This window comes from Cnephaeus nilssonii, assembly GCF_951640355.1.
Source record: "Cnephaeus nilssonii genome assembly, chromosome: 5".
In the NCBI taxonomy this organism is placed as follows: Eukaryota; Metazoa; Chordata; class Mammalia; order Chiroptera; family Vespertilionidae; genus Cnephaeus; species Cnephaeus nilssonii.
In genome coordinates, this window is record NC_137076.1 from 9,090,251 (window position 1) to 9,106,265 (window position 16,015).

General features: G+C 43.5%; 1 protein-coding gene across 1 annotated transcript; it reads right to left on the reverse strand.

The window, feature by feature from the left end:
- Window positions 1-1,746: 1,746 nt before the first annotated feature.
- On the reverse strand, window positions 1,747-2,035 carry LOC307099181 (protein transport protein Sec61 subunit beta-like; the record flags this gene model as incomplete). The annotated part of the gene is made up of 1 exon (XM_079770379.1): window positions 1,747-2,035. One exon carries the CDS (start codon window positions 2,033-2,035, stop codon window positions 1,757-1,759), a length of 279 nt encoding a protein of 92 aa, XP_079626505.1. The 3' UTR covers window positions 1,747-1,756.
- Between the last annotated feature and the right edge of the window lie 13,980 nt (window positions 2,036-16,015).

Below are 16,015 nucleotides of genomic sequence, written 5' to 3' on the forward strand. Positions count from 1 at the left end.
TTGCCTATGTTAACAAAGACTTAAATTAATATTTGACCATTTCTGAGGCAATAAAAGGTCTTTAGAATGTTTTAGCTTTAATGACCCCTTTCCAACTTAACACTGCTGAGCGTTTCACTTCGTCGTTAACCTCCCACATTAGAAGCTATTTTTTCATTTTATGGATGTTTGTTTGGATTCATCCATGTTAGGTTGCTGAAGGAGGAACACACGTGGCCAGAATGGTGAGGGATTAGGAATTTATTGGATCATCGGCACACCAGGTGGCTGAGCCTGATTGGCTCCAGCAGGCAGTGAGGGGAGTCATCGGGGTTTAAAGGACTTTTGCCAGGCTTTCTGGGAAAAGAATTCTCTGTGCAGGTCCGGAGGGGAGAGATAATGGAACATGGTCTCAGCAAGTAAAATGTGGTCTCAGCAAAGGGGAACGTCCATAGTGAAATGGCCTGAAAAGCCAGTTCCCGGGGGAGGGTATCGATTCAACTGCTCGATCAAACCTAGCAATCCGTAGTTGGTGTTTTGTTTGTGCATGATTCCTTCTCACACACTGCAGTCCTTCCAGGTAGGATTATTTCCTTGTCGAAGCACATGCTTGAGAATTCCTTGAAAGCAGGCCTTGGTGTTAAATTCCTAATCCTAGGTTGACATTTATTTTCTCTCAACACTTTGTAGCGACTGTTCTAATGAATTGATGACCTATTGCTGTGTAACGAATTATGTCCAAACTTAGTGGTTTAGCAGAGGTAATGTTCTATGGTTTCTGTGAAGCAGAAATTGGGGGGCGGGTTGCTGGTCTGTTTTGCTTCGGGATCTGTTGTGAGGGTGCAGTCCAATGCTGGTTGGGTTTGCAGGCTTCTCTCCATGAGGACCTTGCCACAGGCTTCCAGAGTTTGCAATCAACAGACCCAGGTGGAAGCGCCAATGCTGTTTCTGTTCTAGCCTGTCGTCATTACTTCCTCGACATACTTTTGGTCACACAGGGCAACTCTGTTTAGTGTAGGATGGGACAGCACCCATTTCAGGAGGTGAGGGTTACTGGAGGCCACCATGGAGGCTATACAGTCGCTTCCATTGCTGTTGTTTAGAAGTCCACATGTCTTCTTTAGAGGCAATTTCTCCTCTCAGGTTCTTACAAGGTCTTCTCTTTGTTGTTGCTATTCTTCAATTTCACATAACATATCTAGGTGGGGATATGTTGTGCTTCCTCCATCTATAAATTTGTATTTTTCATCAGTTCTAGAAAATTCCCTTAATATACAATTCTCTAAATGTATGTGGCCATTCCTAAATCAATTCTTACCATTTGCTTTTTAAGAGATTTCAAATAGACACAGATTAGACCCTCTTGTATCCTCTCATGTCTCTACATCTCTCTTTTATATTTTCCATCTTTGTATCTTCTCTGCTGCCTTCTGGATAAATTTACCGCCCATGCCATCTACTTCACTACTTCTCTCTTCAGCTATGTCTAGTTTACCATTTTTTAAAAAAATTTCAGTGATATTTTACATTTTTAGAAGTTACGTTAAAAATTTGTTAATTCCTGAAGGTTTGCTTTCTTTAAAAAAAGAATTAAGAAGTTTATTAGCCATACAAAAAAATTGATCCTTAAAATCAATTCTCGTTAAGTTCCCTGTAAAACAGTAAGCTTACAGAAAATTTCTTTCTCATGAACAGAAAATCATTATGCTTTTGGTCCAAGATATATCGATTTTTTTTTCTCCTTCTTCAGACGACAGACAGATGGATGTAGCCAAATCTATGAAGGAGTGTACTCGCCCCAAATGTGCAACATAAATGCAGAAGCGGTGACCAGAAGTCTCATAACCAATACTGGAACAGGGCCAACTTTGAGGCCAGGCGAACCTTCTGTGTAGAATTGCCACATCTCCCCAGTGCCTGCTGAGGTCGTGCGGCCTGCGCTCCGTGTTCCACAACTGGCATTTTTCCTCTGCTGGACCGTGCTATCCGCCACTGCTGTACTGGGGGAGTGTCCTGAGCAGCCCACGTTGGTGCCACTGGGGGTCAGGCCAGGCATCTTGGAAACCGGAGGTGGCAGGGACCGAGAGAGACGGCTGGAAGCGGTGGAGCCCTCAGAAGCTGGAGGTTTGCTTTTCTATGCTATCTGTGTAATTGCAACCTTAATTTCTCACTTAACACATTTTATTTTGAAAAAATAACATCTATACAGAAAATTTAACAGAACAAGACTTTTAAGCTGAAAGAGTCACAAAGGAAACACCAGCCTACCCGGATCAAGAAACAAAATGCATCCAGTACCCCAGAAGCACCCCTGTGCCCCTCCTATAACCCCCTCTTTCCTCCTCTGTAACTTCCTCCTGGTAACCACCATCCTGACTTCATAATAACCAATTTCCTTGTTTTTCTTACACCTGCATTCCTAAATACCTGAGCCTAGTCTCTCCAGGGTTTTTTGTTGTTGTTGTTGTTCTGTTTTGTTTTTGACCTGTATATAAATGGAACCACACAGAATATATTCTGTTGTGTTCACCTTCTTTTGCTCAGCATTAGAGCTGTCAGATTCCTGCACATCACTGCCTATGGCTGTAGTCTGTATGTTTTCACTGCTGATACTATTCCATTGCATAAATATGCCACTATTTTTAAAATACCTTCTTCTGTTGCTGGATTCTTTTTTCCTGTTTGAGACAATTGTGAATAATGAGGCTATGAAAAAAACGTCTTCATATTTCTTGGTGTACATATGCATGTATTTCTTTTGGGCATAGCTGGGCAGCCTGGTGAAAATAATGAGCGGGCATTTGAACACAAGCTGGGTTCCTATGGTGGCTACTTCTGAGACCAGAGGGATGGCTTCGGCAGACAGGAAGGCTGCATGCACCGGGTGGCTACTGCCAGCAGCAGGCTCAGACAGCCTACTGATCACTTCCGTCCCCATGGCCTTGACCATTCAACAACCTGTAAGTCTTAAACCACACCCCAGCCTTTAATGGCCTATTAAGAAAGAAAACACCACACCAGATTGCTGGGTTAAAGGATGGAAGCATATTCAATTTTAGGTTGATAATGATGAATTGTTTTCCAAATCAATTGAACCAATTTAAAAATTTCCCAGCAGTGCATAAAATTTTTAGTTGTTCAGGTCAGGGGTGTGTGTGTGTGTGTGTGTGTGTGTGTGTTTTAAATTAGGTACTGAGGTGGGCATGTAGTTGTATCCCATTATAGTTTTAATTTCCATTTCCTTGATGAGTAATGAATGATGTTGGTCATTTGAATATTCTTTTATTAAGTACCCATTCAAATCTCTTATCCATTTTTCTATTAGGTTGACTATGTCTTCCTTGATTTTTTTTTGAATTCTTTATATTTGTCAGTTTTGTGAGTTACAAATATTTTCTTAAACACTGTGGCTTTTCACTATCTTAATAGTGCCTTCTGATGAATAGGAAATTTAAATTATAATCTCAAATCTCTTATATTTTCCCTCATGGCTAATGCTTTTTCTGTGTACATACATCCTTTAAGGAAATATTTGCCTAAAACTAGGTTGTGAAGATACTTTACACCCACCAAGAGTTTCTTCTAGAAACTTTCACAGTTGGATCCAGTGGACCTGGAATTGACAAGGTGGGAGGGAGGGGTTGAGTTTCATTATTTTTCCACATAGCTATTAAAAGTACCACTTTCTCCACCACCCTACAGAATTATTTTTTTCTTATAACACGTGTCCACGTGGAGATGGTCTACTTCTCATCTCTCTATGCCACCCCCTGACCTGTTTGTTTATACTACACCAACACCTCACTGTCTTAACTCTGCAGCTTGGTTATGCCTAGGGGAGAAAATCCTTCCACCACGCTCTGCCTCTAATGATCGTGTCCTGGCTATTTGTACCTTTGCACTTCTACATAAATTTTAGAGTCAGCTTGTCAATTTACACAACAGGATGGAATTTTTGTTGCAATAGCGTTGACTTTATAGTCCAGTTTGGGAAGAATTGACACCTTACAGGATTGGGTGTTCTGACTCATGGCCATGACATAGCTCTCTGTTTATCTACAGATTCTTTCATTTCTCTCAATACTGTTTTTGTAGTGTTTTTGTTTGTTTGTTTGTGTAGAGACCTTGTACATACTTTGCTAGATTTACTCCTGGGTAGATAATACTTTTTATTCTGCTGTAAATGGTGACCAGTCTTAGGTTGAGCTGATTAAAATATTAAAGCAGGCTCGTGGAGGGCGGGGCCTCTCAGAAGTGCATGGAGCAGCACAGGCAGAGGAGGGAGCAGAGCCAGGATGTGGTCTGCACTGAAGCCGCAGGGAAACTCTTGCCAAAGAGCTGGTGGCTGACCATCCCATCAGTCCATTTGGCTGAAGTTTGCCCTCAAGGGGTGGTGCTAGCCTCCCAGGCCAGGAACTCCCACTTGGGCAAGGATAGCCCTCCAAGAAGGGACAGCTGTGAGCTGCTCCAGCCAACACTAACAGCAGCTGCCCAGTGGACACCTCTCCTATAGAGGATCTGGGAGGAAACCACACCCTTGCTTCTCTTGTTAATCCATTCTATCTAGACAGCTTCACTGGGATTCTGCTGGTCACAATTTCGGAGAAAAGGTTGAGGAGGACAGTTAGTGGGGAAAAACACGATCCGCTGTGGCAGTCGGTCCTGAGCCCTGGTACTCATCATGTCCCCCTGTCCCTCCATTCTACATTCATTCCACTTTGCTGGCCTTTAAGCTTGCCTAGGGTTGGGGTAACCCAGGTCCTCTTCCTTGAGGATTCTGAGACCCTGCTTAGGCCAGTGACTGCACTTGCCACTTATAGTGGAAATTGGGATGGGAAGAAACACCCCCAGGGTTCGCCTTGGTCCTACACATATCTTTCTGCCCCTGCCTCCATTATGTGGCCCCAGACCATAATCTCGTGGTGACCAAGGCCCACATGACCTGGCAGCAGAGGGACTGATCGGGGGAAGCAATCCCTGGGAGTCTGCTGGGACTCTTACTGCATTCCCTGGTGGAGGTATCTTCACTTTTGGGAACCAAGATCTCCGCACCCTATGGCGGCCATCGGTTAAAAATCATGCCACATCCTGAGATGGCACCCTGTACTTGTAGGGATTTACCTTCAAGCTGGTACCTCAGCGGTGTCTCCCAGAGGCCAACTGAGGGCAGCTTCTGAACTGTGCAAGAGTTGGTGAGACCAGTGGCTCCAATGGTTATGTTGCAAAGGAAACCCTTTGATGAGGTTCTGTGGGACCCTGTGTAGGTAAATCAGGCCTCAGTGAGCTGAGACTCGGGTTGGCTAAACCACTGCAGGCCGGAAAGGCAAGTCCATCCTTGGAAACAGACCACCCTGGTCAGAGGAAACCTTGTCCCATGCAGGCAATGGGGCCCCAAGTTGGTTGGTTGGTCTCTTCAGGGGGTTGCACTGTACAGGGTCTCAGCTGTGGTCTCTGGCTGGCAAGTGGGGCAGAGGCAGCCAGATCAGCCTCGGTGAGAGGCAGGGATCCATCCTGGACAGCTGTGCACCGGCTCCATGAGCTCTCTTCTTAGCACATGGTGCTTGCTGCCTCTTCTGCAGTGGATGTTCTCAGATGGCCTCAGCGTGTGATGGAACCATCTCACACTTTGTACCCACTCCTGTAAGTCCATCTCAGCGGCCTCTTCCCCAGATCTCCTTCTCCCCACTCTTCCAGTTTCCCTCCTTCCAGGCCCCTGACCAACCAGCGAAGCCATTTGCTGTTTATCTTTAGCTATACTTCCCCCTGGTCCTTTATATCCTCAATTTGGGCCACAAGGTGGATGGCCAGGTGCTCCACCCGGAGCTCTGCCCATGGGGAGGTCCTCTGACGATTATTTTCTGGGCTTCCCCCTGGGTGCAGCTGCAGTTCTCTTATGGAGCCAACCCGTCTGTGAGCCAAGCTTGGGCCTCTTCCCTCTGTCAGCCAGATTTAGGGGCCCCCAGGAGGCCAGGGGGTGTGAGAAAATGCATCTGGACAATGGCAGGGGGTGGTATAGAGGAACATGTTCATGTAGCTTACTTTCCTCTCTAAACCCGAGTGGACCCAATCCCAAAGAACCATGATGGTGGGCTGCAGGCCCACCTTCCCAGTATGCCTGGTGGGTAAGTTTGTCCTGGGCAGCTCTGGCCACATGGCCACTCGGATTCCATGGTTGGATGCTTCTTTCTGCTCTAATATATTAGTTCCTTATTTTCTGCTAGCTTGAGTTTAGTTCACTCTTCTTTGTCTAGTTCCTTAGGGTCCAAAGTTAGGTTATTGATTTGAATACCTCTTTCTTTATGTAGATGGTTATAGCTATAAATTTCCCTCTGAGCACTGCTTTTGCTGCATACTCAACTTTTGGTATTTGTGTTTTTGTTTTTATTATTCATAAAATATTTTCTAATTTCCTTCATGATTTCATCTTTGGTTCATTGTTTAAAAATGTGTTAATTTCCACATATTTGTGAATCTTACAGTTTCCCTTCTGTTACTAGTTTCTAGTTTCATTTGATTATTGTTAAAGAAAATACATTTGTATGATTTCCATGTTTTTAAACTTATTAAGACTTGTTTTGTGGTCTAATATGTGATATATTCTAGAGAATGTTCCATGTGCATTTGAGTAAAATGTGTATTCTGCTGTTGTTGGGTAGTGTCCTGTGTAGGTCATTTAGTTGATGTATAATGTTGTTCACATCCTCCATTCCTTATTTATCTTCTCTTTGTTCTATCTGTCATTGAAAGTGGAACACTGAAATCTTCAACTATTCTTATAGAACTGTCAATTTCAAACTTCAATTCTGTTGACTTTTTTGCTTCATATATCTAGGGATCTCTTATTAGGTGTATGTATGTTCATAATTGTTACTAGAGGCCCAGTGCACCAATCTGTGCACGGGTAGGGTCCAGCCGGCCCAGCCCCAATCAAAGCAGATCAGGGCTGGGCCTGTCGGAAGGAGGAGATGACGGGAGGTTGGCTGGCTGGCCAGCCTGAATCAGGGCCCCATCAGGACCCCCGGTCAGGGACAGGCTGGCTGTGAGAAGGTGGCCGAGGGAGATTGGCCAGCGGGCCCTGCCCCCGATTGGGGACAGGGCCGGCCATGGGGAGGGGCTATGGGTGGTGGGCTGCCTGGCCCACCCCCAAATGGGGTGGGTGGGGGGGTGCCGATCGGGGGCCAGTGGCTTGGGGGAGGGGCCATGGGTGGTTGGCCAGCTGGCCCTGCCCGTTATTGGGGTGGGGGAGGTGATCAGGGGTGGGGCTGGCCAGGGGGAGGGGCTGCGGGCAGATCAGGGTGGTGGGGGCCCATTGTGGGGTGTGGCCAGCTGGGGGAGGGGCTGCAGGAAGTTGGCCAGACAGCCCCACCCCCTACTGGGGTGGGGGGGTACGATCAGGGGCAGGTGGGCTGGGGGAGGGGATGTGGGCCTATTGTGGTGAGGCGGGCTGATGGGGGTGTGGCTGGCCGGGGGGGGGGGGGGCACGCGGAAGGGAGGGGGCGTTTGACTGGCAGACCAGGCTCTTGATAGGGGTGGGAGAGTCTGATCAGGGGCAGGCCAGCAGGGGGGAGGGGCCGAGAGGTTGGCTGCCGGCCCCACCCCCTGATCGGCAGACCAGTTGTTAGGTCATTATGGCCATTCTGGTAGCTGCCTTTTTATATATATTGATATCTTTTTAATGAATTGCTCCTTTTTTCAATATATAATGTCCTTGTCTCTTATAACATTTTTTACTTAAAGCCTAGTTTCTCTGTATAGTCACCTCAGTTCTTGTTGATTACTATTTGCATGGAATATCTTTTTCCGTTCTTTTATTTTCAACTTGTATCTTTAGATCTAAAGCTAGTCTCTTCTAGACAGCATATAGACAGATGGATTTTGGTTTTGTTTTGTGTCTATTCTGCCAATCTCTGCCTTTTAGTTGGAGTACTTAATAAATTTACATTTAAAAGTACTACTGATAAGGAATATATTTTGTTTTGTTTTGTTCCTCAGTTACTCCATTATTGCCATTTTTTCTGAGTTTTTCTAGCATATCATTTTTATTCCCTTCTCATTTCCATTTCTGTATATTTTTTGGTTATTAGTGGTTACTTTGAGGATCTCAACAGACACCTTAAACCAGTGGTCGGCAAACTGCGGCTCGCGAGCCACATGCAGCTCTTTGGCCCATTGAGTGTGGCTCTTCCACAAAATACCACGGCCTGGGCGAGTCTATTTTGAAGAAGTGGCGTTAGAAGAAGTTTAAGTTTAAAAAATTTGACTCTCAAAAGAAATTTCAGTCGTTGTACTGTTGATATTTTGCTTTGTTGACTAATGAGTTTGCCGACCACTGCCTTAAACTTATAATAATATAGTTTTAATTAGTAACAACTTAGCTTCAATATATACTAATAAAAGGGTAATATGCTAATTAGACTGGACATCCTCCCAGATGTCCTTCTGGACAAAGCCACGGTAGTGGGGGCCAAGGCAGAGGCGATTAGGGGTGACCAGGCTGGAAGGCAAGAGCAGTTAGGGGCAACTGGGCCATCAGGGTGAGCAGTTTGGGGTGACCAGGCCAGCAGGCAGAGTGGTTAAGGGTGATCAGGCAGGCAGGCAGGTGAGCGGTTAGGAGCCAGCAGTCCTGGGTTACGAGAGGAATGTCCAACTGCCAGTTTATGGGATCAGGCCTCGCCCGAGGGGTCCTGGAATGAAGAGGGTGTAGGCTGGGCTGAGGGACTCTCCCCCTCCTGTGCACAAATTTCGCACACTGGGCCTCTAGTAGAGTATAAAATGCTGCTTCTAGACAGTTCTGTCTTCCTTTATGTTGTCATTGTTACAAATTATATTTTCATGCCTTATGTGCCCATTAACTTTGATTTATAATAATTATTTTATGCATTTGTCTTTTCAATAATATAGAAAAAGAAGAGTTATAAATCAATAATACCATTTGATGAGGGCTTTATGCTTATTAATATAGTGCCTGTATAAGTGCTGTGTCTTTAAATGGCTATAAGCTGCTATCTGATGTCCTTTCATTGAAGCCTGAAGGATGCCCTTAGTGTTTCTTGTAGAGCAGGTATTGATATTTATATTTTCATTATTAATCAGTTTACTCAAAGGTTACTTAGAAGTGTTTTTCTTAATTTTCATACACATGGGATGTTCTAGAGATCCTTTATTACTGATTCCCAGTCTAATTTCTCTAGAATCAGAAAACATACTTCTGAGATCATTTGTATTTTCACTGCAGTATACCCCATAGTATTTTCAGTGAGATTCTGTGTGCAGTTTACATTATGAGTCTGACAAAATATTTGTATTTCATTCCTACTTGTGTATTGTGGTTTGGGTGTAGAAACTTAGTTCAAATTTATTTTCCCTTAGTCTTTGAAAATATGACTTCATCATCTCTGGTATCCAGTATATTCTTTATTAGATAGTCTGATATTTCACTTGCATCTCCTTTCTGCCTTTTTAGTTGACGCATTTAAGAGTTTCTGTTTATTATCGGTTTTCCAAAGCTTTGCTGAGATATGTCTAAATGGACTTTTAAAAGAATTATTGGTTGACACTAATGATCTTTTTAAAATATATTTTTTTATTGTTGACTAGAGGCCCGGTGCATGAAATTCATGCACAGGGGCGGCGGGGGGGGGCGGGTGTCCCTCAGCCCAGCTTGCACCTTCTCCAATCTGGGACCCCTCAAGGGATGTCCGACTGCCCATTTAGGCCCGATCCCACTGGCAGTCGGACATCCCTCTCACAATCCAGGACTGCTGGCTCCCAACTGCTCACCTGCCTGCCTTCCTGATTTCCCCTAACCGCTTCTGCCTGCAAGCCTGATCACCCCCTAACCACTCCCATGCCAGCCTGATTGATGTCTAACTGCTCCCTTGCCAGCCTGTTTGCCCCCAACTTCCCTCCTCTGCTGGCCTGGTCACCCCTAACTGCCCTCCTCTGCAGGGTTGATCGCCTCCAACTGCCCTCCCTTGCAGGCCTGGTCCCTCTCAACTGCCTTCCCTTGCAGGCCTGATCCCTCCCAACTGCCCTCCCCTGCTGGCCATCTTGTGGTGGCCATCTTGTGTCCACATGGGGGCAGGATCTTTGACCACATAAGGGCAGCTATCTTGATCTTGTGTGTTGGAGTGATTGTCAGTCTGCATATTACTCTTTTATTACATAGGATAGAGGCCTGGTGCATGGGTGGGGACCAGCTGGTTTGCCCTGAAGGGTGTCCTGGATCAGGGTGGGGTTCCCTTGGGGTGTGGAGAGGCCTGGGCGAGGGGCCTGTGGTGGTTTGCAGGCCAGCCACGCCCCGGACAACCCAAGCAGAGACCTTGGTATCTAGAATTTATTTACCTTCTACAATTGAAACTTTGTAGCCTGGAGTGGAGCCAAGCCTCCTGCTCGCTCCCATGGCCGGCAGCCATTTCTCTTGGGATTGATGTATCTTCTATAATTGAAACTTTGTATCCTTGAGTGGAGGCCTGGGCCCGCCAGAGTGTGTGGAAAGCTTGGCTTCCTCTGTTACCGGGGAAACCCAAGCCTCCCTTCTGGTAGCCATCTTGGTTGAGGTAAATTTGCATACTCACCCTGATTGGCTGGTGGGTGTGGCTTGGCTGGTGGGTGTGGTTTATGTAGCGGAGTGATGGTTAATTTGCATATTACTCCTTTATTAGAGAGGATAGTGTTACAGATATCTCCCATTTACCCCCGTTTTCCCCTCTCTTCCCAGCCCCTCCCCACCTCCCAGGTCTTCACTACCCTATTGCCTGTGTCCATGGGCTATGCATATTAATATATAAGTTCTTTGGTTTATCTCGTCTCATGCCTCCAACCCCACATCAAGGTATGTCGGTCTGTTCCATGCCTCCTTGCTTTAGGTCTTATTTTGTTGGTCAATTCATTTTGTTCATTAGATTCCAAAATAAGTGAGATCATGTGATATTTCTCTTTCTCAGTTTGTCTTATTTCACTTAGCATAATATTTTCAAGGTCCATCCATGCTGTCCCAAAGGGTAAGAGATCCCTCTTTTTTTTTTTTTAGAGGTCCCTCTTTTTTATAGCTGCATAGTAATCCATAGTGTGAATGTCCCACCGTTTTTTTTATCCATTCATCTACTGATGGCACTTGGACTGTTTTCAAATCTTAGCTATTGTAAATAACACTGCTATGAACATAGGGGTGCATATATTCTTTCTGGTTGTTTTTTGGGGGTTTTTAGAATATATTCCCAGTCATGGGATCACTGGGTCAAACAGGAGTTCCATTTTTAATTTTTAGAGGAAACTCCATACTGTTTTCCATAGTGGCTGCACCAATCTGCATTCCCACCAGCAGTGAACTAGTGTTTCGTTTTCTCCACATCCTTGCCAGCACTTGTTTGTTGAATTTTTTATGACAGCCATTCTGACATGTGTGAGGTGATATCTCATTTTGGTTTTAATTTGCATTTCTTTAATGATTAGTGACTTTGAGCATTTTTTCATGTCTCTTGTCCATTTGTATGTCCTCTTTGGAAAAATGTCTATTCAGGTATTCTGCCCAGTTTTAAATTGGAGTTTTTTGTCGTTTTTATTGTTGAGTTGAATGAGTATTTTATATATTTTGGATATTAAGCCCTTATCAGATGTATCATAGGCAAATATGTTCTCCTATTCAGTGGGTTCCCTTTTCAATTTGATGATGGTTTCTTTTGCTGTACAGAAGCTTTTTATTTACATGTAGTCCAATTTACTTATTTTATCCTTAGTTTCCTTCACCCTAGGAGATGTATCCATAAACATATTGCTATGTGAGATGTCTGAGATTTTACTGCCTATGTTCTCCTTTAAGATTCTTATGGTTTCATGCCTTACATTTAAGTCTTTTATCCACCTTGAGTTTATTTTTGACACTACTGATTTTTAAATTTCAGTAATTATATATGGTTAGTTTCCAAATTATCATTTTTAGCTATCTGTGTTTATTTTAGGACATCCTGTTCTCATACCCTGGGTGCTGTTCCATCTTCTATCTCTCTGAATCTATTAAATTTACCAGTTAAAGTCTTTTTAAGGACTTATCTATTTTTTCCATTTCTTTGGATCTAGGTTCTACTGTCTGTTAGATTTATCTTTCCATGTTATTGCCCAGTTGACTTTGGGTTGTAGGAACATCTTTTCAGACTTTTGTGTGTGGACTCCTAGGTTGTGCCAGGCAAGTTGTTTGCCTCAGTCTCTGCCTCAGAGTCCTTAATTTTCAGGTGATTTATGACCTAAATTGGAAACCCAGAAGAACCTTCAGTTGGAGAGTTTATCCAGTTCAGTGGATTGGAGGTCAATATGCAGAGTCATTACACTTCTTTCTCAATCAAAAATCAGTGAGGCAGGACCCACAGGGACAGCCAATGAGGGACTTTGTGGATCTTTGCTGGCCTTGTCCAGCCCAGGGATCCAAAGTTGAGTCCACGGCCCACCAAGGAATGGTTGGGAGGGAACCACCAGGAGCAGGTTGCCAGTGTGACCGAAGTGTCCTGTGTGCTCACAGGAGACAGGAGTGGGAGAAAACCACTCCAAGTGCCTGCCTTCCCCAGAACCAAGGTGACCTCTAAAACCATGGACATGACCCCATGGTCACTGCCCACTAATGCTACCAGATTGGCAGAGCTCTGGGTGGATGCATGGGCCTGAGTGACACTGGGCCAGCTGAGGACTGTTTTCTGCTTCTGTAAATGGCAGCCAAGGCGGAAGCCAGGCTTAAACACTGGGCAGACTGTTCTGTAGTGCAGGGACTCCCAGGCAAGGGAATGAGTCGGGCCCTTGGGTGAGCCTTGGATCAGGGAGACTTCCCTCACTTGCCAGTTCCTGGCATCAGATCAGCCAGGTGGGTGCATGTCCTGGTACTGGTGGCCGGGGAGAACACTGGCAGCTTGCCAGGCTGGGGACAGACTCCATGAGCCACAAACAAAAAGCCTGTTTCCTATTAGGAGAGTCGCTAAGTTCCAAACATCAGACAGGATGAAAATCTTGAGGGGCAATGCACAGTTTCCAGCAGTCCTTGATGGGAGGCCACAAGGCTGGCCTGAGGAGGACTCCCCTGAAATCCCTGGGCACTGGTCCTGAGTGGTCTCCATATAACTAAGGTTGTCAGACCCCCACTGCCCACTATGTGAGGGAAACCTGGACCACAGAAGGACCAGGCATTCAAGGAAAGCTTACTAGAGGTGCCCAGAGGCAGGAACATGTCCTCTGTATTAGAGGACCTTCAGTGTTTTTGGAAAGTGCCTCAGGGGTTGAGGAAGAAGACTGTGTTGGTTGCAGGCTCCTACCTCCCATGTCATCCTAGCTCTGGGTGTCTCCCTCCCAAACAGATGTCAAATCAAAGCTTATGAGTGTCTTTCTGCATTGACTGGGATAATCATATGATTCCTTTCTGTTAGTCAGTTAATGTTTTCTGCTTCTGTAAATGGCTAAGTAACTCCCATCAGACCAACCTTCCTGCAAATAACAATTATGACAGATAAAACATAAAAATCTACCACCCAAAGACTTTGAACAATGGTCTTTTCAAAGTACCCACTTTTGACTTTATTGAGCCTCTCTATTGTTCATTTAATCTCTACTTGATTAATTTTTAATTAATTGTCATGTTTTGGGTATGTCTCTCTTACAGCGTATGGTTTTTGGTTGTTTGTTTTTACTAGTCTGAGCACTGCTGTGTTAACTGGAGTATCTTGTACATGTACATTTAATGTAATTGCTGATGTGTTTGATAGTGAATCTCCAACTCTATTTCATGCTGTCTATTCTTCCTTTCTTTTTCTCTGATTCATTTTCTCTCTTTTTCCTGCCTTCTTTTGAATTGGTCAATTTTTTAAAGTTCTCTACTTTCATTTATTATTTAGAATTATACAGACTATTTCTATTCTTTTAGTCTTAAAATTATAACTTGCATTCTTAAATCTGACCTAAAAACTAACATTAACCCAAACTTTTGGTTATCTAGATAATACTGGATTAGACCTGGGCTCCCTGTCCCCCACCACCAAGTGCAGGTTCTGTACTGTGCTGCTTTATCTCCATCTGGCCCATCTCACTCAGTCCCAATTGGCTGGACCCCACCAGCAAGCTAACCTACCAGTAGGAGCGTCTGTCCCCTGGTGGTCAGTGCATGTCATAGCGAGCAGTTGAGTGGCCTTAGCGTATTATTAGCATATTATGCTTTGATTGAACAGATTGGATGACTGGACACTTAGCATATGAGGCTTTTATCATATAGGATTTCTTTTCCATCTGTATCTATTATTCTACATGGAAATTATACTTATCAAGATACAGGAGGTGATATTCCATAATTATTCATTAGCTTTGTCACATAATCACATGCAAAGTCCGAGATTAGCATTACTAATACTATCACTACAAATGTGATTACTGACAACAGTTCTGTTGTTCGATAGGCTCTCCTACTTTTCACCGTTTCTAATATGTGCAGATGTGCTCCACTGATAGAGCATAGACTCATGCCTTGTTGTGTTCCACCTCTTTATCCCTCATTTACATCATTAGAGCACAGACACATTTCATACTGTGATCCATATTTTTTCTCTCATTTATGTATTTTTGGCTTCTTTTCCTTGGTTGTTACTTAATCTCTTTCATTTCTGATTTTGTTTATTTGGGTCCTCTCTCTTTGTTTCTTGGTGAGCCTGGCTAGAAGTTCATCAATCTTGTTTATCCTTTCAAAGAACCAGCTCTTGGTTTCATTGACCCTTTGTATTTATTTATTTATTTTTTTGGTCTCTATGTCATTTATTTCTGCTCTGATCTTTATTATCTCCTTCCTTCTGGTTACTGTGGACTTTTCTTATTGCTCTCTTTCTAATTCTTTAAGTTACAAGGTTGGATAATTTATTACCATTTTTTCTTGTTTTGTGAGGGAGGCCTGTAGAGCTATGAACTTCCCTGTCAGGATTGCTTTCATTGTGTCCCATAGATTTTGGATTGTTGTGTTTTCATTGTCATTTGTTTCCAGGATGCTTTTTATTTCTTTTTTTTTTTTAAATCTCTTTGGTAACCCAGTAATTGTTTAATAGCATGCTATTTAGTCTCCAAGTGTTTGATTTTTTTCATTGTTTTTATTGTAGTTGATTTCTAGTTTTATGCCATTGTGATCTGAGAAGATGCTTGTTATGATTTCTATCTTCTTGAATTTGAAGAGACTTTGCCTGTGTCCTAATATGTGGTCTATCTTTGAACATGTCTTGTGTGCACTTGAGAAGAATGTATATTCTGTAGCTTTGGGGTGAAATGTTCTGAAGATGTCAATTAAGTCCATTGGATCTAGTGAGTCATTTAGTATTGCTGTTTCTTTGCTGAATTTTTGTTTAGAGGATTTATCCAGTGGTGTCAGTGGGATATTAAAGTCCCCTACTATGACTGTATTGCTATCGATCTCTCCTTGATGTCTTCCAGAAATTGTTTTATGTATTTGAGTGCTCCTGTATTGGGTGCATATATACTTACCAGAGTTATTTCTTCTTGTTGAATTGCTCCCTTTAGTATTATTTAGTGGCTTTCATTATCTTTTGTTATGGCCTTTACTTTGAGGCCTATTTTGTCAGATATAAGTATTGCAACCCCAGCTTTTTCTCATTTCCATTTGCCTGAAAATTTTTTTTTCATCCCTGCACTATCAGACTGTGTGAATCCTTTGTTCTGAGGTGGGTCTCTTGCAGACAGCAAATATATGGGTCATGTTTTCTTATGCACTCAGCTACCCTATGTATTTTGATTGGAGCATTTAATCCATTTATGTTTAATCTTATTATTGACAAGTGCTTGTTTGTCATCATTTTTATTTTTAATGTTTGTGTTTCTTCTTGCCTTTCTGTTTCTTCTTTTTACAGCAGTCCCTTTAGCATTTCTTGCATTGCTTGCTTGGTGGTAATAAACTCTCTTAGCCCTTTGTCTGTGAAGCTCCTGATTCCACTTTCAATTTTGAATGATAGCCTTGCTGGGTATAGTATTCTTGGATTCAGACCCTTGCTTTGCATCACTTTGTATATTT